Source organism: Cryptomeria japonica, chromosome 10, assembly GCF_030272615.1.
Source record: "Cryptomeria japonica chromosome 10, Sugi_1.0, whole genome shotgun sequence".
Classification (NCBI taxonomy): domain Eukaryota; kingdom Viridiplantae; phylum Streptophyta; class Pinopsida; order Cupressales; family Cupressaceae; genus Cryptomeria; species Cryptomeria japonica.
The window spans coordinates 441,107,496-441,134,716 of NC_081414.1; the positions used below are offsets into that span (position 1 = coordinate 441,107,496).

General features: G+C 36.0%; 1 protein-coding gene across 4 annotated transcripts in view; it reads right to left on the bottom strand.

The window, feature by feature from the left end:
- Positions 1 to 27,221, bottom strand: part of LOC131067551 (dol-P-Man:Man(5)GlcNAc(2)-PP-Dol alpha-1,3-mannosyltransferase) — a 119,420-nt gene that overhangs the window by 43,401 nt on the left and 48,798 nt on the right. For all 4 annotated transcript variants that reach the window (XR_009111836.2, XM_058002621.2, XM_058002620.2 and 1 more), the window contains 4 exons: positions 26,105 to 26,262; positions 25,951 to 26,017; positions 16,480 to 16,533; positions 16,319 to 16,407 (listed from right to left, as the gene is read on the bottom strand). Coding sequence is in view for 3 of the 4 variants with exons in the window: in XM_058002621.2 (XP_057858604.2) it covers positions 16,319 to 16,407; positions 16,480 to 16,533; positions 25,951 to 26,017; positions 26,105 to 26,262 (368 nt within the window). In the remaining variant the exon portion in view is untranslated. The remainder of the gene's footprint in view (positions 1 to 16,318; positions 16,408 to 16,479; positions 16,534 to 25,950; positions 26,018 to 26,104; positions 26,263 to 27,221) is intronic.

The following is a 27,221-nucleotide window of genomic DNA, read 5'->3' on the forward strand; positions in this document are numbered from 1 at the left end:
ATGCGGCAACCGACTTCATCTCTTTGGATGGTGGAAAACCTTTTGGTTGGCCTCTTTGTGGCAACCTGTTATAACCTAGCCAAGAAGTTGACCATATCATCTTCTTCTTGGGTTTCTATTACCTGTATCTTTTCTTTCAATCTCTCCTTCAGCCAATCAAGAACAATGGGCTGCCCAATGCCTTCCACTTCCTGATTGCCTTCTTCACATGCAATACCTTGAAGAGCAGAAATCATCCCTTCTTGAAATTCACCTTCCTCAACATCCATTTCATTGTCCGACTCCAATACTTTTGTGCCGGTAGGAGACAGAGGCTGCTCATCTTGTTGATGGATTGACTCTACATTTTCTCCATGGACTAGGGAAGGAATCTCCATCTCTGCTAATTACTTATCAATAGCTAATGTATCAATTATGTTTGTTGATGCGGCCAAAACGAGATGGTTCTAGCCTTTGTTTCTTTTGAGAAGGTCTTTCATTCACAACTATCTTCCCTTTCTTTTTAGCATTTTCAATTGGATGCCTCAACATTTGAAGAACATTCTTCTGCATCACCCATCAAGGAATAAGTCAAGGTTATATTTCTCCGTCTTAATCTCTGACTCTGCTGATCAACCCACCACCTGGAATATTTCATGACTGGCTGCATCAAGTGTTGGCATTACAGTAAGAAAGATTGTTGGCATTTCAATATCAGGAGATTGTTGATATTCAGTAAGGATATTGAGAAGGTTGTTGAAGATTATTGATATAACTGAAGAAGGATGATAATTATCTTTATAACATTATTTTGTCATTGATGTCAAGAAATTGATTATCTGACTCAGTATGATGTTGCCATATCTTGAGAAGATTGATTAGAAGAGAATTAAGATGTCGGTAAAAGACACAGAAAGAATGTGCTGAATAAGGGGAGAAATAAGTTATTCAATGGGCAACTATTACCGAGTTAGACAATGATGAGATCGTGATGTTTAGATTGTTTTGATATCCTACATATGTTGTTGATTGTAAGGTTAATACTATACTATGTCACTGAGCAAGGAACCTAGTCGGTAAACCCTAAGGTTATCGATATCGGTTAATGAAGGCGGAATGTCTACCGAGTAAAGTTTAGTATTTACCGGGTTGCAACCGAGTTATGACAGTGCGCATTGGATGGATAAAAGCATTATTTAATGAAAGACAATGATTAGCTGGAGATGTATAAATAATTGGTATGCCGTGCATGCAGTTTGTTAAGGATCTATGGCAAAGGAAAATCGGCAGGAAGATCTACAGCACAGATTGAACCGCATTAACCTTGTGCAAGTTCCAAGAAAGGACTACAAGTCCCGAGGCAAGGTAAAACATTTTCAGATCGAAAGGATACATTGAACCTGGTCAAGTTTGAAGATTTGATGGCTAAGATTGATCATGGGAAATGTGATCAAGGAGATTAAGCGGTTAGCAATTGTTTATAAATAAGGAAGTGTTGATAAACAATGTATGCGGGCAAGTGTATGCACAGGGATGCTACATGGTGATTACTGAGCACAGAAGCTTGAAGATCTGTTTGAATAACAGAGTAGAGAGCCCAGCAGAAGGACAAGATAAGTCTTATGACTAGATTGTTTTGAGCAAATAAGAATCTGCTTTAGCATTCTAGATGTGAAGTTGCAGATATATTTTTATTACTGTTATTTTGTAAGTGACAGAAAATCTCTTAACCGAGTGGACTTAACAGTCTTATTTGTAAACCCTCTAGCAAGGTAACATTCTAGTTAGTGTTTGAAATCCTTTAACAAGGTCACTTATAACAAAGTGAAGATCCTAACAGATCTGAGGGAAATCCCTTAACCGGGTCACATCTAGCAATGTGTTTGTAATCTTTAACAGGATTTGCTTTTAACCAAGCATACTCTAGAAGAGTATATTTCTTAGTGGGTCCGAAATCCCACAGTGGTTTTTCCTTATTTGGGTTTCCACGTTAAATCTGGTGGTGAGTGTTATGATGATTATGTGTTCATAAGTTTGCATGTTTAGCAGTTTTGGTTATATTGCTGAAGTATAAGTTACTGAGGTTGAATCTATTGATTTTATGGAAGATTAAGTTTGTATGATTCACCCCCCCCCCCCCCCCTCTCATCTTGTTAGCTATTGGCATCTGTACTTTACATTAAGTATCAGAACTATCATCAAGGTGGTCAAGTTTGCATGCTCTAGTTCTGACCATTTGATAGGAGAAAGAGGTGCATGCTGATCAAAGTTTGGCTGAGTATATTCTGCATTATCTTCCAGCTGATCCGGCACAAGGAAAGGTTCAGTCGTTCTGATCAAGCTTACTGGTAGTCTGGACCATAGTCTTTTCTTGATGTCAAATTTATCTGCAGCATTTGCCCAAAAATCCTCTATGTCCACTCTATGTCTGAATCTTTCTCCATTCACTAATCCAATATTGTTGTGAGGATCATAATTAGCTTTGGGTCGGTAGAATGTAAAGGGATATCGCTACATTTCTAGCCTAGCACTCTCAACAGCTTGTGTCGTCGAACAAGACTCCTCCATATTTCCAATAAAGAATGGAAAGGATATAGCTGCCTTCTGCCTTACTCTTTTGAAGCTCTGATATGTTTCTAGTTGTCTGAGAACTTCAAGTAGGACCATCCTATTAGTTGGATAGATCGGAAGTCGGTAAGGATGACCGTCAAAACCTTGAATTCTTCTGTATGTGAATTTCGGAAACTGGATAAACCAGGATCCATACTGGTTGATTAAACTTTTGGCTTCAGGAGATAACCTTTGGTGAATTCCAACTTGTAATGTCCTTGTGATGTACATCAGGAATGCATCATTGGCTCGCTTGAAATGGCTATTATCTTTAAGCTGCAGTTGCGGGTAACAGTCATAAGACTTGAATTCATTTTCTCCATTGCCAACTACGCCTCTGCAGATCAGTTCGGAATATCTAAAATTTATGGCCAATGAGTGGATAATGTAGGAGCTCATGTAGAATGACTTTGTCTTCTCCAAATTTATCAACGGTTCATGAAGATTGTTGCTGATTATGCAGGACCAATTGAATATCTTGACTCCCGAGGTAATTTCATCTATGAAGTAATACATCCATGTCTCGAATGGCGCTCCCTAAGGGCTGCCCATTACCCTATTCAGCAATAGGATGATATCACCATATTCTTCTTTAAAATATGGGCACAACAGATTCTTTGGCACTTTCTCTTGGGGTCTTTGCTTTTCCAACCAGGACTTGTTAATATTTGTCGCACAGTGTTCAAACTGGTTATCATAGATCCTTTTGGTATCTTCTTTGGTCTTGTAGGAGGTTTTATTGTAGTTTGGAATTCCAATCGTCTCTTGAATGGCTAACTCTGAAAGATTAGCTAAAACTCTCCCATCAGGTGCAATGATCTCTCTTGATTGTGTGTTGTAGTGGATAGCACATTCAACTATCAACTCAGCACATTCTTTAGTCAAAGGAAATCCAGTTGCTTGGACGATGCCATTTCTCATCATCCAGCAAGCAATGGGTGTCGGCAGGTGTCCATCATGCCCGTACATTCTCTTTTTGAATTCTTCCAATTCCACATATCCAAGGTCAGTGTCTGTGACATTCTTCCATTTAGATTTGATCTTAGATTCCATTTGTACTCCTTTACTGGCAAATTTCATTGGTGCTTTTCTGGAAGGTGCTCCTTTAGTGGTCATTAACCTGCATAACACATAAAAAATCAATATTATTTTCAAGACAACTTGCTAATTTTAATTCTGATTTTAGACCCCTTTTTCTTGAAAATTTCACTTTCGGCTTGTCAAAAAGCTAAATTTCTGCAAAAAAAGCAGACTGAAAGTGAAGAATTTGGTCTAGGAATCGATAAATTTGATGATAAATAAGACAGAAAGGTAGAAGAATTTAGTCGAATTCAGATTTTGGATCATTGAAGTTGCTATTTGTAACTGAAATTCACCTTTAATTCTGAAAATTCTGTCTTAAAATCAGAAAAAGCACTTTGTTCTTGTGTTTCAACATTTAGAAAATTTTACTCCTTCACAATTCCTCTTCAAAAATCAATTTTCACCAAAATCTGAGAGAGAAAACTTCTTCTCAATGCTCTCCAAATTTCCAACCTGAATAGTGAATTTTGAAAGTGACTGGTTGAAAATACATAGAGTTTGCGCGTTTTAATCTTAGAAGCTTCTTCTCAATTGCTTCATCTTTGTGTTTTTCTTGTTTTTTCTAATTTGTTATTTTTTTGTGTGTTTTAATGTTTTAAATCTTTCCAAAATGGAAAGTTTTATTTCTCTCTCAGAATTTTATCCTTAGCTCAAGAATCTTCTAGAATTTTCTTTCAATTTCTAAAATTATTGAATTTTTGAAAATCTTTCGAAGTGTTGAAAAGTATTCATGTGTCAAGTTTTATTTTCCAACCCGTTCGTTGATTCACCCTTGATTTTATGTGCGATTTTTTTGTCAAAATTATTTTCTCTAGTCATTTTTCTCTCTTCATCATGGCAAGTTGATCGTCATGTCTAATCTCCAAGTCTTGGGCAAATTTTCATGTCTGGCTTAGGCATCTTCACATATTCCATTTATGGCTCGGTCAAAATCAACTTGTATTTGTGCAATTTTATTTTCTTCTTAACATGCCTAGCCCTTTGCTTTTCTCTTTTAACCTTGTCTTCATGGTGGATTTGGAGGAAGTCATACCAACTTTGTTTTGGCTTTGCTTTATTCCATCATAGGCGGGCTCGGACATTGTCTTCTTATGCTTGGCGAATTTAGAAGATCTTTACACATCCATCTTATGCTTCTTTCCATGCTTTTGTTTTGCTTTATCTTAGCAAACTTTGTCTAGGCGGACTTGAAGTATCGCTTGCTTTATTCCAACCATGTCTTGCTTTCTTCATGGCAGACTTGGATAGTCTCATGCCAGTGTCTACTTTGCTTTTGGCGGACTTGGAAGTTAACATGCTTGCCAACCTCGTTTAGCTTTTATCCCTTCCAAGCTAGGCGAACTTGGAAGACGTCTTGCCAACTTTGCCTTGATATCTTGATCTCATGATGGGCAGACTTTGGAGGTGTCTAGCCAATTTATGTTTCCTTAGCCTTATTTGTTTTCTTCCAACTTGGGCAGACTTGGAAGAGTCTTAGACATGTTTTGCTTTATTCCTCTCCTTGTGGCCGACTTGGAGTCTTCTTAGACAAGGCAGAGTTGACATGTCCTTAGACATCTTTTTTAATGCCTTGGCGGAGTTTAAGGGTGATATGACATGGGCTGACTTGGAAGAATTCTTGACAATTTAAGTTTGCTTTAATTAGGCTAACTTCAAGGGGTCTTGGACATTATGCATAGGGTGGACTTCATCTTCCTTGTACCACCTTCCATGTGCCAATGTAGGGCGGAATTTAACCATGCTTGGACAATCCTCCCAAGGCGGACTTCATGTGTCTCATGCCAAGGCAAACTTCACTCTTCCTTGGACAAGGCGGGGTTTGAAGAAGCTTGGACATGCTTCCACTTTGCTTTGCCATCTATCCTTAACCTTGGTGGACTTGGAATCCTTTTGGTCATGCTTGGTGTGGACAAAATTTGTCTTCCATTAGACATCCTTGGCTTGGGTGGAATTGGAAGACGTCTGGACAAGTCTCCTCATGCCTTGGGCGAACTTTACCCTCTGTCTGCAATTCTTTCATGTGCTTGGCTGGTCAAACTTGGTCTTCCCTTGGACGAATTTTCATCTTCATGCCACTTTTTCTTCCAAACATCTTCATTAATATTGCCATGTCCATCTCTGACGTGCCATCTTCATACCTACATTAGGGTTTTACCTTGCTTTTTGCACTTAAAGGCATAATTTTTCAATTTTTAAGGACATGGATACTGATCATATGGCTTGAGGAATGATCTTCTGGAACAAAACCCTAATTAGGGTTTCCAGCTGCTTTTTACACTTAGAGACCAAATTTTTCAATTCTAACAACATGGGCAGTAATGATATGGCCTGAGGAACAAAACCCTAATCTCAGAAAAAAGCAAAGAAAACATAAACCTGATTTTTGTACTTAGAGACAGAATTTTTCGAATCTGAGAACATGGGCACTGACCAAATGACATGAGGAACAAAACCCAAGTTCTACTTTCAAAAAAGCAAAAAAAAACTAAAGCAAAAAAAAGAAAAAAGCAAGCCAAAAAAAGTTGCTTCTCGGAATGTGCCCAAAGTGCCAAAAAAATCAGACTTTCTATTTTTTTTTTAAAACAAAAAAGCAAAAAAGCAAAAATTCCTAAAAATAGAAAGTTGTCAAAAATGACCCAAAGCAATTGCGTTCCTCGTCCTTCAGACCTTCTAAGCACTTTGGCAACGTTCAAACATGATTCTGAGCATGATTCTCTATTTGGTTCGGGATGACTTCAAAACTCTTACTCAACTCTCAAAGAAAATAGATTTATGAAACTGCGGGGCTAGGACAAAACCCTAAAAAGCAAAAACAAGGGGTCCCCATCTATGATGGGGCAATGTGTGAAATAGGTCACAACACTCCCCCAAAATGAGATCTTTTCACAACAAATACCTCTAGGCACCAAAAACCCTAACCAACAACATTATAACACTATTTGAATCCACAACTCCAAATCAACCTTGTCCAAAGTGGAAACCTCAAATCAATGCATGCCATCCAAATCAAATTTCGATATCTAGGTGAAGCAGCACCATTAGTATGAGTTGGTGCTTTAGGCAAAAAAGCAAACATGCCATTAGGCCACACAAAACACTCAAAAGCACTCCCCACACTGAAATGGGCCCAAAATGAAAATTGGTAGTAAATATAGCAGACCCCTGACGCAACAACAGCATACCATCCAGGTCAAGTCATCGGCCAACCTCAGAAATGCATGCCAATCGGACCAGGGAACCAAGCAAAAGAAAACACAAAACCTCGTCGATATGATCCAACCCACCAAGCATCAACCTTTGAGCCTATAGAACATTGTGTCAATTGAGCAAAAACATCCACATCAACACCACCAAAATGCAAAAACTTTGACCAACCATCAGGTCATCAAGCATCAATCCAACCATCTCAAACAAATTGAGAAAGCAAGAAAGCATGTTCGTGAACTTGAAAGGTCACTAAAACAATCATCTTCACTCTTCCTTAGTTGAAATTCAGAGATTCACCAAGAACCAAGAACTGATCAGCAATTCTGGCAATCCCAAGAACAACCCAAAACTTTGACTCATCTATACTTAGCCAATTTTACACAAAATCATACCAAACTGAAATTGGAGGCACCCAACAAGAAAATCCTCAACATGAACCTTAGAAATTGTGCAAACCTTGTGCATTTTGCCCACATCGACAATTTCAACCCCATAAAGAACTAAATCAATGCACCATTATAAACCAAGAATAGGAACCAAAGGAATTAACAATTCTTCCAACAATTCCAGCAACCAAGCAAACGAGTGACACACAATGCCAAAAGTCCGACCGCAGCACATAGAAAGTCAATGATCGACAGGAGATAGGGAACCAATCAATTATTTCAATGGACTATCGAAGCCGATGTAGGTTCTTGGAACTAGGGAAAGCTTTGACCAGCCATAACTTCATAGTAACTCCAAATTTCCCTAAATTTAAGACATTGATTCTCATTTGGCCATTTTCCATGATGCCATGATTAGGCATACCCCACACTTGGGCAAATTTTGGATTTTTCGAGATTGAGATTTTAGGCTAATGACATGGGAGGCAACACAACCAATAATAAATTTAGACAAGATGACCCTTATGGAATTTCTTAGATCAATTATCACCGAGGGACCATGTTGCATAGCCATACACAAAGAGGGGAACTCAAGCAAAAAAGGGCACCCCAACTTGAGTTCCAACAGGATACATGTTTTTAATGTCTTTTTATTGAGAGCCATGTAATCAATGCACATCCTCATGGTTCCATCCTTCTTAACCAACCACTAAAGAAGCAAAAGGACTGGAGCTAGGTCTAATGTGGCCCATATCAAGCAACACTTTGATGGCTTTCTCTATCTTCCTTATGCTTTTTCGGATGGCAATAAGGTGCCATGATATGTATAGGCTTGGCCCCTTCCTCTAACTCAATAACATGCTCAAAGCCCCTATCTTATGAACTACCTAGAATACAAACATTGGATTACCCAAGCATCCTCTCCATGACAAAAAAGCCTCCATCTTCTTTGCAATGACTATTTTGGGTACCCCATTTGGCATACCTCTAAGCACTTCCTCAACGACACACCAAAGAATTTAACATTTTTTTCGATTGAAACGAAAAGGTTAGAAACCCATGGTAGGCCCTAGCAAGGTTGTGAAAAACCTTGTTGGCTTACGACAAAGGTTTTGAAACCTCTTTGAAGCGTCAATAACTAGGAACTTTTTTGAAGAGGTTAAGTGCTAACAAGGTTGTGAAAACCTTGTCATCTTCCAATTGAGGTTATGAAACCTCTACAAAAAGTTGATAACAACATTTGAATAAAAATTCGTGGCACAACACTTAGTCAATTCGTGATTTTGCAAATTCGGGTAATCAACTAAAGCAAAGGGGAAAACAAGATAGGACTAGGCACATACATATGTAGACCCATCTAAAGTATATCGCAAATAGATTATCAGCAAAAAGATGAACAAGCCCAAATGTAGACTTATAGAGCAAAACAAAGAAAAAAGAGACACATCAAAATGGGGTGCCAACAATACCTACATCTATAGTTCACAAACTTGGTGAGTACTCTGGGAGTTGCCAAGTACCCTCAATTTTTTTCGCTCAACAAGTACTTTTTTGGCAATTATTCACTAAAAACTAGGCAAGTTCGGGCAAAAACTCACCATGGACAAGATAAGCTTCAAAATCACAAAAAAAAACGTGTTATATAAAAAAATCCATGTCTTGGCTTTAAAAGCATTTTTTTTACCTTATAAAAATTATGAAAATGGCATCTGCCATGAAGATCTATGTGGTTTTGAAGGCCTTCCTTTAGGCTTGGTGGCAGGAGCTCCACCTGTCAACCCCTGACCAAGCTCATTTCATACATTTCGTATTTCTATTTTGCATAAGATTTAATATTTTTTTCAAAAATAAGTGTGTTTTTTATGTTGAATAATATCCAAGTCAGAAATTCTTGGCTTGCCAAGTACTCTCTAAGTCCAAGTCTGCAAAATGTGCCCACATCAAGTCACTTATTGCAGGTCTATTGCCAAAACTTGAGCAATACTAGGAAATAAAAAAGTAAACCATTTATGCATACATGGTTGTGTTGTGATATTTTCAGACATCGCCCCATTGCAAATGGGGACCCCCACTTTTTTCTGCTTTCTAGGTTAATTGTAGAGTCTTTTGCTATTAGCCTTTGCTTGGAAGAGGTATGGTATCTTAAGTGGCTAAGAGCTAATCAAGTTAGGTCTCTCTCTTTAGATGAGGTGAGGTCAGTCAGTTTTCAAGGCTTAGGAAGTGAATGATTCACGATAATCATCATCTTTTGCTTGCAAAATCAGAGTTGAAAAGCAAATTTGGCTAAGGCAGATTTGTTTTGGAGAGTCAATATTCTAAGGAAGGATAGGCAAGAAGTCTGAATAATCATGAAAAGGCTTAAGGAGAAATGAGTAAGTTATCAAACTTAAGGTTTGAAATCATTTTCTTTGACCCCTTGGAAGTGCGACTTAAGAGATTATACCACTTCCTTTGGTACCTTGAAAGAACGACTTAAGATCAATTGATTTCCTTTGACCCCCCAAATGTGCAACATAAGGATTTGGCAATGGAAATGTGCAACTTAAGGTATTTCACTTCCAATGAAGGGTTACATCTGCGACTTAAGCATTTTTACTCTCTTTGACACCTCAAATCAGCGCAAACCAAGGTTTTGCATATGCATTGTTTGAAATAAGATCATGATAGGAAGATGTTGCGATTGCAATTGATGACAAGTTAGGAAGGAAATCGATCACTTCCAATGAAGGGCCAAATCAACGATATAAGCATTTTGGAAGATTTCCTTTGCCCTGGCCAAGGCGTTGACAGCACTTCCTTTGTCCAGCCAAGGCATTGACATCACTTCCTTTGCCACCTGAAACATGTCAAAATCAGACATAAATTAGGCCTAAGACGCAAAATCAAATCAAAATCAGATGTTTCCATGATCAGAAAATTCATTTCCAGATTTAGAGAGAGCAATAGGAAGCTTAATTAAGTACTTTTTGCAATGTCTTGATTCAAATTATACTTGTTTCCAGGTTTGATGCAAGGGGGAATGAACATGCAAAGGAAGGTGAAGAAGGTCAAGACTTCAAAGAGTGGAAGAAACACCAGCTCACATACACCATCAAGATTCCATCACAAATGCAAGGACATACATAGAAGGCTTTACCAGCAGGTAGAAGGATACAAGGAAGCTGCTCTAATGAAAGGATTTCACTAGATCAGGCAAGAAGGATGAAAGATGCCAACTAGGGATTGGCTCTAATCTGATGTGTTTGTTTCAAACTGAGACTTTGACCAGCGAATAGGTGTTTTGGATTTTTTTGGTGACGTTTTGAGTTTTATGCTTTTTGGGGTTTTATACTTGTAGTTTTGAAATCATAGAATGAAAACAAATGCAATACATATAGAATAACTCATTGGACTTAAATTTTCAGACTTCCGAATTTTTTTTCCAGCAATGAATAATTTCAAAGAATAGTTAAAAGCTATCATTCAAAGTGCCTGGTAAGGCTTATTTTTATTGCCTGAACTGAAGAATATGACGAAACTGGAGGTCCCACAATGAGACAACAGCTCCAATATGTCTTATTGACTCTAATATAAATTACCAAAAAACAAATAATGAAGAATTATGCACACATAAGCTGAATTCCAATTCCCTGCCAAGAGAGACCCTTCAGAAATGGTGACTTTCCCTGAATAATTGCTGGTGTAGCTCCGATCTGCCATGGAATCTCTCAAAGAATCATCAAACTGCCCTTTTATTTCCCTGACAATGAATTTCCAAGATACAGCTGATTCAAAACCCCTCTAGTTTATTTTTTTGAATCTCTAGGCTAGCTGAAATGGTATGATCTATCCTGGAATGGTACGGTTTGCATAAATGACCCCCAAATTTGTAAATTTGAACCTCCAACTTGCTCAGATCTGATATCTCTATATGTCCCTTGCTGTTTCAGTCATTAACTTCAATAATTTGAGCCTCAATGGGCTGATATGAAGCTTCCAAATTGGCACCAAGTGACTGTAAGTGAATAGGGCTACGTCCAAACACTAAAACATTGAGAGTTTTCGTTCCCAATGGTGATTCAAAGCTGCTATCTGCTGCTGCAGATATAATTTCTAGAAAAAATAAAATCGCACAACACCAAAATGAGCCTCCAAAATGTCTTTTTAAAATGCCTCAAACCCTAATTCCAATTTGGGGTTAGGGTTGTACTTTTGGCATCATAAAACATGTTAACAAGACATATTTTATGATGCCAAAAGTGGCTGTAAGTGAATAGGGCTACGTCCAAACACTAAAACATTGAGAGTTTTCGTCCCCAATGGTGATTCCAAGCTGCTATCTGCTGTTTGCAGGCTACTGCAGAGATAATTTCCAGAAAAAATAAAATCACAACGCCAAAATGACCCTCCAAAATGTCTTTTTAACATGCCTCAAACCCTAATTCGAATTTGGGGTTAGGGTTGTACTTTTGGCATCATAAAACATGTTAAAATGTTTCTTTTTATTAAAAAGTGACTTCCCCTAAGAGGTTTAACCCATTGAGGGTCTAATTCCTCATTAAAAGTGGCCATATTATTAAGTTATAACCTAAGGTTATAACTTCTAGGAAAATGTGCCAAGGGGCCACTTTATTATAATATAAAGTGATTATATTATTTCACTTTATTATTACTTATTTAATCCAGCTTAGGAAATATTAAATATTTCCCAAATAATTCAAAAGCTGCTCATCTAGACTCCGAATTGAATTTTGACTGAAGCCACCTGTCCATGGATGAACTCTGAGTGTTGCAAGCTAACTGGCAATGATCCCCTAACAAGTAGGAATCCTCCTAGAAAGTAGGAAACTGTCTCCAAACATCTGGGAATGCTCAAAAGCGAACCAGCTCTGCTTCGAGGCCCTCCAGCTGGTCAACCAGTCAACTGGTAGTCCTCCCTAAAAAATAGGACCCCTCCCTAAAATTTAGGAGATGGTCTCAAATGATCCGGAATGGTTCCCAAACACCCCGGGACCAACTCTTAATCATTCCCTAAAAAATAGGGATCCCTCCTAAAAACTAGGAACTGTCGTCTGAATGTTTGAATCAGCTCACAAAGCCCCCACAAGGCTCCATGACTCTTGAATGGGTTCCCTCTTCACTCCACTGGCCTACGGGAACCAAATGATAGGCCAATCCCTGCTCAACTACTTGTCACCTAGGAAGGGGACATTACAAAGGAAGGATCAAGCATAGGCATCACAAGGTCTATATCAAATGCAGCACTAAGGCAGAATTCCCAAACAAGAGATGAAGGGTGAAATGATCAAGAACAGATATGCCTCATTCATCTACCACTCACGATGAGTTGCAAAGATCAAGCTAGCTAAGGTGGCGCCCAGTCATCGGTTATTCAATCATATCATTCTCAGATAAGGCATCCAAGATTCAATGTACCTAGCTCATCCATCAAAGAGATAACTACTACATGTGGGCACAGAGTTCGATGCACCTACCATTGTCATCTATTGGTCAATTATTCAAAGAAGGAAATGTGTCCCATAAAATGTAATTTTGTCATTGGTCAAGCATTAAATGCTTTGTAATGGGTTTAACAAACCCTACTTAGGGTTTCTATCTTTCAACCTTGGCCATTGGTTGTGAATCATTTTGATCCACTCAATTGTAATGAGAGCATTATATAAGGCTCCACTTCTTCATTTGTAAAGGTTAATAGACAGTAGTTCAAAAATAGTTTAATAGCAAATAGTTAGAGTAGAGTAGGATTAAAAGGCAAAGATTGTTGCCGGGACATTGTTGTAAGAAGCAAGTTGATTTCATTGAAGATATGGTGAACTTTATATGTTAATTCAGCAACTTGCATGGTCTCTACTTCTCATTTATTTTCATGTTGTTAGATGAATGGAAGAACTTTGTGTATGATCAATGGTGAAATTCGTACATTCATAGTACTAACACCTTGCTGATTGTAAAGTGTCTTGCATAGGCAACTGGATCCATCTTAGCCAGGCTTAACTTCAATTATCACTCCTTCATTGATATGCTTCATCTTGAAGGTATCTATGCTTGTAATGATGATTTGAAAATCATCAAGCTATCCCTAGAAGATCGCACTAGCCTTGTGGAGATGTTCGTTGCATGTCAAAGCAAAGCTTAGTTGAATTTTATCAAAGATTATCCATTGCTCTTGCATTCCTAGGAGTTAGATTAGCTTCCTAAACCGTCATCCTTTTTCCTTTTTTTTCAAATCAAGTAAGTTTCCACATTCCAGCGATATTCAAGCATTCAATGTAAGTCCACCTTGTGATTCCAGCAATATCACATCAAACAATTGAGTCTATCCAAGAGCGCGTCAAGACCTGACATCGAGAACCTTGGAGTTGTCCCATTTGATCATGCAGCTTAGCATTTGGGGAGTCTTTGCTCAAGAGAGGATAGAATACTTAGTGTTTTATTCTCTGTTGCATAGTGCATAAAAACACCATCAAAAGGTTGCTTCTCAAAACACAAGCTTCGCACTACACCTCACTATTTCAAAAAGCTAGTAGTCATCAAAACATATCTTACAGCATCTGAAGAAAACATCTCTTATATGTACATAAGAAAAAATTGAGGTATTGAATCAAGCAGAATATATTTTATATAAACAAACCCAAAATATTCTTTAAAGTTTAAAGTTTAAACAAGTCCAAAGAATAAGGAATCTCAAGTTCAATCACCTCAATTTTAATAAAATATTCATACATCCTACTAAGAAAAATGTCAGCTTGAAATCCTATTGGAATGTCGAAATAGATACCTTTTGAAAACCATCAATTAGTTCTATTGTTTAAGAAATTGAAATTCACTCAAGGATATTTGGTGATAACAATCAATCATTTTGAATTTCTTTTGTGTGCTTTTGTTGTCTAAACAAAAGCTAAATGGAATAAGTCATTGAACATGCATATTATACTGGAGTTCTATGTTGGTTGCTATTATTTTGTCCTGCGTTCTGTATTTTTTTGCAGTTGGTGTTAGGGTTTTCTGTCTGAACGTTTTGTTGTGGGTTTGCTCTTGTTTTTCTGATCTTTAACTGTTTGTAAAACATTCTGGGGCCCCTTCAAAACCAGTTTTACTTATTAATAAAAAGCATGCATATTATAGTAAATATCAATCATAAGGATATTTTCTCTATTTTGTAATCATTGCAAGTCATTCATGAGCATAAGTTTTATTAGAATAATATCTTTCTCTCTGTGTTATAAATGGTCATTTAAGTTGTTTCTAATTTCGCCTCTAGTTAACGATTGTTTCTTTTAGAAACATCGTCTTTGTAACTCTATTTAAAGGAGCTTTGTCTCCTTGATTAATTGAACAACATCGATTATTTGAAATCCATATGCTTTTGCATTTGTATTATGGTATCAGAGCCTTGGTTATTTTCAAAATAATTTTTCAATTAAAAATTCGTCATGAATTTTTAACAGTTTTTTTTGAAATATTTCTTTGTTTATTCGAAATTGCTACTTTGGCAGTTCGTTTTGGCTGCAGCGACTAGGGTTTTCTAGCTATTTTCTGCCCTCTCCCGCGACCTGTCTCTCCTGCATTTCGCGCAACCACGTGACGCGTTTTTTTCCCACCTGCAGATTTTTTTCTACCATTTTTGGATGGAAATCTGCATTTTCGGCTAGGGTTTTGACTGTCCAGATTCAGTCGAAAAAAATTTCTGAGCACAGACTCGTGGTGGGTTTTTCGAGATCTCAACTGGGTCGTCGTCAGAATTTTTTGGGTGCCTCGATTTTCGAGCCAATGGATCCAGATTCCGACAGTAGATTCTTTTTGGGTTTTTCGCAAGGATTTCTGGGTTTTCTTCGGATTTTTTTGGGTCAGCCGGAATTTTTTTCTTGAAATTCGTGTCCGACGTACTTCATTTTTTGAAGTTTGTACCTGCATCTGCCTTTGTTTCTACATTGGGATTTGATTTTTTTGAATTCCGTGCTAGCGCCTCTTAGTTTTTTCATTTTCCGTGCATTGGGAAACGTGCAAGATGGCGTCATTGACCAACTTGATGTTGGAAGGCAGTCAGGTTTTGTGCACTTAGTACCTCGTTTTTCGTGCCTCGAAAAACGTGAAGATGGCTTATGGGCATCGATGTTTGTTTCGGTTTTTAATATTTTTTTACTTGAAAAAAATTCTGATGGGTTTTAATATTTTTTTCCCTTAAAAAAAGTCTCTGGGTTTTTATATATTTTTTGTCCCTATAAAAAAAAAATCATGGGAGGGTTTATGATTTTTTCCTCAAAAATTGTACTTTGCTGCAGTCTGTTTTTCGTCGCACCTGGAGTTGTTGTGCGAACATCTGCACTAGTCTCTTATTTGCAGTCTATTTTCGGGCATCGTGCTCATCTGCAATAGTTTGGAGGGTTTGCTGATTTTTTCCTCAAAATCGTGACAGTTGTTCTTGGTGTGTCTCTGGTTACAGGGAGGGACAGTTCTCCAACATCAGGTTGGACGGTTGGTGTTGTTTTGGGTATCTCCAGAAGTTTTGCAGTTTCTGGGAGGGTTGGTGGCAGAGTTAGTGGCAGGCTCTTGTCTTCTGTTGCAGCGTGTTCTAAGAAGAAGGGGGCAACCTTCTCTGTTATTTCTCTTGGTAGTTAGAACGATGACCATTAAGGGAGGGTATTAGAATAATATCTTTCTCTTTGTGTTATTAATGGTCATTTAAGTTGTTTCTAATTTCGCCTCTAGTTAACGATTGTTTCTTTTCGAAACATCGTCTTTGTAACTCTATTTAAAGGAGCTTTATCTCCTTGATTAATTGAACAACATTGATTATTTGAAATCCATATGCTTTTGCATCTGTATTAAGTTTTTGTATATTTTTTCTGTTTACTACTATTTGTCAATATGCCTGTATTTTCTTGTCCAGGCCCTTTCTAGCACGAACAACTTCTTGATTTCCTGATTCCACACACAGTTAAAAACATCATATATAACACTATTATAATTCCAGTTCATATAGACAATCATTGAATTTTAAAGTCAATCTTCTTGCAAAGAGCATACACATCCATATTGGTTGAACCACTTACCAGAAATGTATGAAAACACGACCAAGGTTGAAGGATCTTAGTATGTATTCAAATGGGTATGCCACAAGAAACGGAAACCCCAATAGTACCTGTGAATATATTTCCTCATTAAATTTCACGTGGCATGCAATTTATTACAAAATAAAATAAAGTTGTCATACCTGGAATGCTGCAGCAGAAAATGAGGCAAGAATCACTCCCTTAGTACTCATTCCCTACAGAAGTTCAACAGAATTTCTATTTGAAACCCATTGAAAAAAAAAAAAAAAACTTACTTAACTCTAAGCTAATTTTAGTAATCTTTCAAGCACCTTTACTATGAGAATTGGGAGGCTTTAAACCTGTGCAATTCATAAGTGTAAAAGCATAGATGCAGATAGAGCTCTCTTTTGTAATACAAATTAAATTGTGTCCATCCAAGCTACTATTATAATTAGATATTGCCATTTTTAATGTTTAAATGTCTCCGCTGTCTGAAACTATTTCCTCATATCACATAAATTTGAGGATATAGATAAGAAGAGAGGCATATGTTATTATCAACTATAGAATTATATTAGATGACAATAAAATGTTTGCACCATAGTTGAAAAACTCAGACTCAGCAAGAGCCAAAAATGCAACTCGGCAAAAATTTGGCAAAAACTCAGCAACTTAAAAAATTGCTTAAATTTCATTAGAAATGCATTTTTTTTGCAAAATTCAATGAGGAGATGCATCCAATGAGTACATAAGAGAAAAAGATGAATCTAATTATATTTGATTGATTTAAATGTAAATTGGGTACAAAATGGCATCCTCATGTGGAATGTTGATGACTGATAGTCTGAAACAAAATGACAATAGCATATTGTATTTGTAAAACTAAAAGTAAATACTACATCAAAACATTTTACATCTTCCTCTTCCCAGATCTAGTGAAAACTAGGGGAGAGGTAGAATTAGAGGGTCTGGTCCTAGGAGTCAACTATGGCTCCTCCACCTCGCTTGGCATGTCAAGCTGTGACATGATAGGTGGGCCAAAAGTGGGGGTTCTAGGGCTATAACCCTAAAAAAACATTAGATAATTTTTAGATATGTTTGGGCCACTTTTTTTTATCCAGACGGCATTTTGTGAAAAACTTGCCAAAAACTCAGCGGGTTTTTTAGGTGTGTTTTTAGTGGAAAAACTCACAAGTTTTTAAAAAACTCGCCGAGTACTCTGAGTATTTCAACTATAGTTTGCACAAATATTAATAAGCCCAGCTTAGACCTTTAGTTATAGAAGGATACATGTGAAACGCAACAAAAATATAAACTGTGAAAGAAGATATCAAGCGATACTGGGAAAAGAGTTAATAAAAGCATGCTGCAATGCTTAGTAAAGGATAATGTTGTTATTGGCAACCAAGGTTTAAAGTTTAAACCGCCATTAGGACATTGAGCTTGAAGGCTTTCTGCTTCAGGTGGGCTATTGAGGTCACATGTTTGAACAGCAATAATGCAATGGGAAGAGGTCACCCAGAAGTAGCCTCTGTAGCTTAGACCAGGCTAAAAATTCTAGAGTTACCCTCACCAGGACAATAGCAGGAATAGAAACTTTGAGAAATATCTGATACCCATACACAACGCTAAAACAGCATTCTTAAAGAAACAAGCATGAGTTTTTTCTGCTGAACTCACAAACCATATCTAGAGACATCTCTAATAAATCTTGCATGACAGATCAACAAGTTGTGCCACACAAATCATCACAAGTACAAATAAGTTTTTATTAAATAAGAAGCCTACAGTTGCAAACCACTCCACAAGTTTTTTTCATCCAATGGAGAAATACAAGGACACGAGCAATATATGTGCACCTCTTTCATACGTTGCTAAATTAAACAAGATTTAAACTTGGAGACCATCACAAACCATGTGCCATAAAGTATTCACAAATGTTCCCAAAGGCCTAGAAAAAAAATAAAGAAAACCCATCGTTCCTTCATTCAACACCAAAACCAAAGTCTTTCCTCTGGTCAAAGATGCTGCAGATACTCAAAGTTCATTAACAAAATGGTCTAAGGCCTGCCGCATAAACGTACCAACAAATCTTCATTTGTATCTTACTCAACATACAAGAAGATGCTATTTTGGTGGTTGAACTTTCCAAAGCTCAACACAGTGCCAGAAATTATGTAGTGATATCAATTGCAGTTTACATCAATGTCAATGCACTGTATTCTTCCTTCTTTATGTCCATAGCCTAGAGAAGTGTGCTGGGAATTTAAGGATTTTCCATTTCAGCAAATAAAAGACAACAGAGCTCACCAGTTGACCTATAATCATGCAAATTGAATGCAAGTAAAAGTAGGCTGATGCCTTACAAGTTTGACAGCGGAGAGATAATGGGAAACATTATGCAGTTCATACACAAAACTGAAGTAAGTTGAACAGCGGAGAGAAAATTAGGATCTTCAGCCTAGATGACAATTTTTTTGGTTGATGCCTTCGATCCAGCATAAGTACTTGAGCTGGCAAAGGGACGCCTGACTACTTTGGCCAGTAACTTGTTGTAATGTCCCCTTCCGAGGAGTAGTTGGAGGTTCATTTAGCCTATTCTATTCCCATAGGCTAAAGCTGGGTTATAAGAGAATAAATCTAATTAATTACTTAACATTATCCAATAAAGTACATTTGACCGCTGACTTTATATAATTAATTAGCTAAAGTGACAGTAAGTGACTCGTGTGAAAAATTAAAGGAAAATAAAAACCACTTTATTAAATGGGCTTTAAATGTTTTATTTGAGCGGGAATTTGAAAAGGCTTCAGGAAAGTTCTACAGGTTTAATAAAAAGAGGATTTTGGAGCTCATTTTTTTCATGCTTGGTTTATTTATATATTAATATTTTGCAATTTGAGTAGCTTCTTGTGGAGAAAAAACCCAGAGATGAAAACCCTAAGGGCAATCGGTTTCGGTAGTGAAACAATTCAGCCTGGCTAGTTAATGGTGGAGCCACTCAAGTTTCATAGGTAGCTTTAATGATTGAAGGTTACGAAATTTGTGCACTCTTGTTCCAACACATTTCTCTATTTCAGTGGTACAAAGATTACCAAGAAAGACACAGATGCCAATGATCGAATACATGTCAATGTGTTGGGCGGTTTACTCTTGAAGCCAGGCAGAATTAATATTCTTGTTGAGGCATGGGACTTCACTTGTCATTGTGGGGTCGATTCTCCTTGTTGGGTGTGGAGTTTCCTATGATCTTGTATTGATGGTTTACATTTATTTTGGGATGCCATTGCAAAGTTCAACTGGTCAACTTGCCTAGAACACTAAATTGGAGCTTCTTGAGTTATCTTCCTCTCATTTGTATTGAGCGATTAAGGGAAGATTTTGTGCTTGAATTTTGAGGTCTTTCCATTGTCGAACGAATCACCTAGAGCATTCCTTGGCAGCAATTTACCTCCTCCCTAAGTCATTTTGTTGCTGAAGGCTTAGTCACGGCACCAAGTTCCCAAAATAAGAGGCATTACTAAGATTTGGCTGACCTATACTGCAGGACGTGTGCACAGGTGCAGGTCATGGACCTTGCAAATAACATAAATCAGCTTTTGAGGAGAGCATATGACTGTTTGGAGCTGGCCACTACCTATTTGATAGGTATTCAATTGGGTTTAAGGTATAAACAGCACTTCAAAGGGACATTAGGAGGAACAGTTCATCATTGCAGCAATGACCTTCATACCTGGGCGCTGCTTATAGTCTTACTGGGCATCGGAATTTTGGAGCATACTATTCCTGCACAGTCGTTGGAGTTTGCCAGCTGTAGGCAACCATTTACTCATTGTTCATAAGGTCGGATTGTAAATGACTCATCTTATTTCTGTAATTTTTTTAACACAGCCAGCAATGCACTGTCATTAGCAGTTATATTAGTGTAATGTTTGAATGTGAATGTTATAAACTGAGAAATTTGTAGCTACAAATCAAACAATATTCAAATCTGCAAACACGTATCTATCATGCAAACTGTTTGACAATTTGTCCATTGGGAAAAGAGAAAAAAAATTTGGCCAAAAATCAGTGTGGGATTTTACACTTGTGGACAAGAAAAAAGGCTAGCACTCCTTGCAACCTAATGCTGGAGTTTGTTGGGATAGGTATCTCATAAAGATACTGTTCGGTTGTTATTTGATGTATCTCCCTTCATTTAAAAGATATTCACCTTTGCAGTTGCTGTTTGGATTGCTATTTTCCCACAGTTTATTCAAAATTGCCCCTTTTATGTCAACAAACAAACTAACTCAGCCCATAATGCTCAAAAGAAATCGACTAAGAGTGATAAAAACATATACAAAAAATTAAAAAACCTGTAAACAATTAAATGTAGAAATAAATAAAATTGAAATGAATGATGAGCAGTTGTCTCAACAAAGTAGAATCTCAAACTTTACTGGAAAGGACAAAAGGTTGAGCCTTGACCAAAAACAATCAAATAAATACTATCCTAGTAATGGTAACTTGAATAGAAACACTACAATAATAACATTTCATTTCATATGATATCATTTTAAAATAATGACATTAATAATTATTATATTACTTATACTATCCATGCTTATAACACTTATCGGAATGTTTTTTTGCCTATTAATGATGAGTGTCTGAATGAGATAGATCTTTTAACAACATAAATTTTCTCCAGTCCATGATATCAATATGCATAGATTTCTGGATTTGACCGTGTAACATTTTTTTAGCATCAACATTTAGGATGATACTCTATGATCCATCACCAAGATGAGATAAAGATAGAGAAGAGAATAGAAAAAATTAGTAGCAGACTAGGAGAGCTAAATTCAGATGGACTCTATCCTGTCTGTAAATCACAACTGTGGAGCATGTCACAACAATATCATTATTCCTTCAAGCGAAATCTCTAGGTGCCCCAAAAATTAAATTATTAAAATATGCTTAGGTTTTGACTTTGTCCAAAGATAAGACTAAAGATATTATTCTGAACATGGATATGGCAATTTATGGTTGACTGGATATTGTTGCAGAAGAGATAACACAAAAATGTGCCATTCTGCAAAAATATGCTAAGCAATCAAAAATCAACATTACAAATGCTCAACATATTGCATTGAGAAAACTAAATCAAAACAAGAATATCATTGTAGTCAAGGTGAATAAAGAGTATAACGATTGTAACGAATAACTCAGACTATTCAGCAAAAATGATGTAATACTTAAATTGTGGAAGCCCCTTGAAGATTACCAAAATATATTTGCATGCAAGCGGTGAACAAGGCTAACACTTCTCTTGATGACAAAATTAACAAACAACTGTTGCCAATGTTCAAAAAACACCATGAATCTATAGTCAACCAAAAATATACAGGAAAGCTGATCCATTCAGACCAAATATTGATACCAAAGTTTCAAAACTCGGACTCACCAAAGACTCGGCAGCCCAAAATAGGCCTCAGACTTGGAACTCGGCTAAAAACTCGGCTAGGACTCAGCAAAAAAGAAAACCGTAGTTTTACAAAAAAAACAAAAAGAAATTAATGCATTTAGAGAACATAAGAACCATAATTCAAACATTACACACATATGATCTTCGAACACTCAAAATTTGAAATTTCATCATTCATGAATCATAATCAATGATCATACTCATAGTTTCAACTTTCAACTTTCAAACTTTCAAATATATTAACATAATAACAGCATCATAACTATAAGTTTATAAATGTTTACATATAAGTCAATGTCAAAATAACTGTTTACATCCTCCTCTTTCCTCTCCCAATGTAACTTCACAATTCAGACCTATTTTGCACACCAAGGAGCAAAAAAATGAAAAAAATCATTTAAATTCATGTTTTTCTATCTTGCTAGGTGTTTTACACTTCTGCAAGAGTCCTACTTAGGACTCGCGCAAGTCACACACTAAAAATCGAGAGTCCTGGGAGGAGACTCGTCGAGACGCGGCTCGTGAGTCCGTGGCAAGTCGACTCAATGCGCTGTTGGACTCGCGAGTCCTACGAGTCCTAGTGAGTCCCAGCCGAGTTTTCCATCTTTGATTGATACCATCAACTCCTGAAAAATCAATTAGCTTTCTTTCTTGCTGAAAACATAAACCACTGGTAGGTAACACTTCCTCCTATATTGAGGACTATATATCACTCATTGAATTTGTAAAGGAACAAAGAGTCAAAGATACTAAATATGGTCTCACATTTGTTGTGGTATAAATTTCTTTCAATTTTTAAACTTGCTTATGACCAATGCTTTACTTGATCTTAACAATATTTTATAACATAGTATCAAAGGTCTCCTACTAAACCTTGCATATAAGTGCGCAGATGGTTTACGATAAAGTTTCTCTTTGGTGGATTTTGTGCAACTCATTGATGATTTTCTTTTTCACTAGCTTTTTTAAGGCAGTTCTTTGCATTAATATTTTTTTTCCTTCACATTCTTTGCTGTGGAATACATCACTAAATTCCATTTTATACCTCATTCACTAAAACAGGTGTATTTTTTTCTTCTGATATTGAATTGAGGTCATTTTTGTCGAAAAATAAAGATGAGATCTACAATTTTTTATATTTAAAGCATCTTTAAATTTGGCCTAAAAATATATTAAAGTCCACTATTGAGTTTTAAGTTATTTTCCATATTTTTGTTATTGAAATCCAAGTTTTTCAACCCATCCTTGTCCATCACCCTTGTAAATGGCTACAGTACTTCTAGAAGTTAAGCTTAATTCAAATAAGTATCATACTTGGAAGTTGGAACTTTTATGTTCCTTTTAGTTTTAACCATCTCTTGAGCATAGTTAGATATTATTCTTGGACTACTTGCTTTAAAGGAGGATATAGAAATATGATACACTTCAAATGAGAAAGTGTTGAGCGCCATATGTATTTCTGTATCTCCCAAATTGATGTTCATATAAATTCTTGTACTAACATTTGAGAAGTCTATAAAATATGTATAATAATACTAATGAAGCTAAAAAAATCATGTATAATAGTTATATACCTATGAATGAATTTCTTATTAGTTTTAATTCTCTTTATTGTCAACAAGTAGATTTAAGAACTAAACTCAAACCTCTAAGATTGATTTATAAAAGGTACATTACAAGACCCTTCTAACAATTTATCACTAATGTGTATTCCCAACTTAATCTTCCCTCTTTAGCCACGGAATCAACTTTTGAAGATTTTTGCAATCTATTTCAAAAAGAAGCAAGACACATTCAACAAGTAGTCTCAAAGAAACAAATTAGGCATAATCATTATCAACCTAAAACCTCTTGCAATAATGGTCAAAGAAATCTCATTTACAATTATTGTAGAAAGAATGCTCGTGATGATTTAAACTGCTTTAAAAATAAAAAGATATTCAAGCTAGAAAGAAAGCTACTAAAACTAATTCCACAATAAATATGAAGGTAATAAGCATAATGTCAATAGAGATCATAATAAATCAATCAAGAAGCTCTTTTAAGAGTTCTTTCAATGAAACTGAACTAGCTTAATTGATTAAGACTCAAGTGCTTCTCAATGCATGACATCCAAAAAAAAATGTTTGAATCTATGACTCTTGATGGAACAAAAAATCATCTTCAACTTGCAAATAATAATAGATAGAACGCAAGTAATGGATGTTGTTAGTGTTCCTAATTGGAAAAGATATGATGTTATATTATTCTTAAGCTTAGTGCAAATTTGCTTTATGTTGCTAAAATATGTCAAGCTTATAAAGTAGAATTTTATAAGACTTTTTACTTCATCAAAGATGCTGAGCAAGATTAAAAGTTATTTTTAGTACCAAATTAGATGAAGATAGCTTGTTTAAATTTATAACCTTAACAAAAGAAGCTTTAGAAAATATGGAATGATCATCCTTATGTGGAATGAACATTTAATTATAAACTTAATATGGTTAAAAGTTTACAAAATACAACGTCTTCTAACTTGCTTTGGATGTATGGATGGGAAAACGTATAGAGAACCCTTTCTTAAAAGTCAACCATGTAAGGCACACGAAAAATTGCACCTCATACATAGCAACCTCTTGGAACCCCCTAAATATCCATCCATTAATGGGGATATGTAATTATGTTTGTTGATGACTACTCCATACAGGTTTGGATCTATAAATTTAAATATCTCAAGATCAAGTTCTAAAATATTTCATTGGATCTTCATACTTTTGTTAAAAGGCAATCGTGATGTCAACTTAATTATATTTCCACAGTCCAGGTCACCAAATTAGACGGCTTCTGGTAGAAAACTGTGCAAGGGTTTTTGCATATAAGTTTTAGATTAGAGTGTGATCTGAAACTTTGATGCAAAAACTCACTATTTTCTACTATAAGCAATCTACTTCAACTAATTATAGAATTCAAGACATTAACAGAGCATTTATATCAAGTTTTCAACTTAACAAAACAAGTGCACACGAAAAACAAATCACACAGCTGATCATCAATAAGCCATGCATAAATCATGCACAATCGAAAATTCCAAAAATGAAGTCTTTTTAAAAAGATTAAAATATTTTTTAAAGTTGTCAAGGTTTTGCTGAGTCAAAAAAAAATTGGCTTGCCTAGTACACTTTGAGTCCAAGTTTGCAAACTATGCCACAAACCACAGAAGTGTTCACATGGTTACCACAGAAACAAAAATTGATAGATCCTCCTAGATCATGTTTACTCTTCAAAGTTTTCAATATCTAATGCAAATCTTCCTTATGTTCCCCCATGCATTGCTTAGATAAAAATGTCAAATATCATCAGAGTAAAGTGTTACACAAGATGCATTCAATGGTTAACGCAACTGCACATAGCTAATAGAAGCAATACACAACCAAAATGGTAGTGCAAACCACTAATGAAACATTGCTTGGTATTCCATATTTCCCCTTCATTCTTTAGGCTATAAATCATATTCCACATAAGAATGCTCATTCCATATTTTCTACAGCTTCTTTCTTCATGTTATAAATCATATTCCACATAAGAAAAATTATTCCAAATTTTCTAACAGGCCAAGAATTTTGCAACTATACATTTTGTAGGTTCCATACTCTTTTTCAGATAAACTATTATCAAAACTCATAGGAATGGCTCCATATAAAGCATCAAGGGCTGTTTAATTTAATGTTTTTGAGAAATGCATAGATTATATTACTTAAACAGGACAAACTGAAACAATCAGTAACAGGATTACATGGAAAGCCTCTCCCAACCCCAACAGCCAAAGACAACTTATTTGCAAAAACATTCGAATTTAACTTGAACATTCAAAGGCACAATCATGTAAACTCATATTAATGAGTCCATAGTTTAGCATTTAGGCCTGTAACTTCTCAAATTTGCCCATTGTTTCCATTAGGTGTACATTTATATATTCTCAAAAATTTGAGGAAACTGGTGCAGTTCCTTAGGAAATTCTGCTCATATAATTCAACTCTCTGACGTTTAAAAATTTAAAACCATACACCACTTAAAATCTTAAGCCTCTAAAAGTGTTCATCTTTCAATGGTTGCTTTGAACATAATTAAGTTTGTCACACTACCAAAAATAAACTGTAATATATATAACATAGTTCAAAAATATCAATATAAATTGAGTTACCTTCAGCATTAGTAATAACAAAGGAGGTGCATAGAGAAGCACGTTCATCTTCACTGAAACTGCTCCACTAGACATACAAAATAGAATAATGAGATTTCAAAGTGAACAGGTAAATATTCTAACCTCTTCTGTAAGGGAATCCATAACTACATACCTAAACATAATCAAGCCAAGATACCAATGCTTGTACAGGAGCAAGGCAATTGCAGAATGAACAAGAGTCACAGCTACGCAATCATTGAAGAGTCGTAAAACAAAAATTGAATGAACTCTTTTTGACAAAGAAAGCAAGAGGAGAGCCCACCATGGAAGCTGCATATATGTTCAAAAACAGTTTTTAAGGATTCGGTGTCTAATTATTCTAGCATAGATGATATAGAATTTTTGTTTGATAAAACAAAAATTATTAGTAATAAAATGCTTTAGGAAATGAATAAATTAAATACAATCCACCAGAGATATATCATCTAATTTTCACCCCACCAGAGATATATCGTCTAATTTTCACCCCACCAGATCAAAAGATCTTAGCTCACCTTTTAATTTTTCAACCAAATTAAGAAACTACTAGCCCACAATTCTAGATAGAAATTTTAAAAAAAATTGAATTCCCTAATCTGGATAGGAATTATACAAAGTAAACAATGAACCAGATCCTGATAGAGAACCCTGAGGTTCTCCCATTTGCTTAATCCTTAGGATGTCTTTCCTTTTCATGGCTTCTAATTTATTGTCCTCTTCTGACATCTCTTTCTTCAGCAAGCTTATCTTTGTTATTAGATGGCTCAAAAACGATTCCCAAAGTCCAACAAGAATTAGCCAGATTTCACAGAGTTCAGACCATAATTTCAGGCTAGATTAGCATGTTTATATTCTGATGTATCTTATTGTGAGACAAAGCAGATCTAGGAATGGTGTTTTTATTAATGAATAATACTACAGATGTATTTATTTCAGTGTCTTTAATCGGCTTAATGTTGAAGTTTATGTAAACATCCATCCTCAGTAGGTGTCACTTCACAAATTAAAAAGTTATCCATCTACTGGGAATTCGTTTAAAATTTAGCATGCATCATTGTAAATGACATTCAACCTTTGTAACATATAACAAGTTAAAAAATCTATTTATATATTAAAATGTCTTCTACACAGCCTGAAAAAGTGGACCAGACTAAGAGCTAGCAAATCAAACAAGAATAAGGATCTATTCTATTCATTGGAGACTTGGCATTTTTTATAAGGGGAGGGGCACAAGAGAATCAAGGCATAAA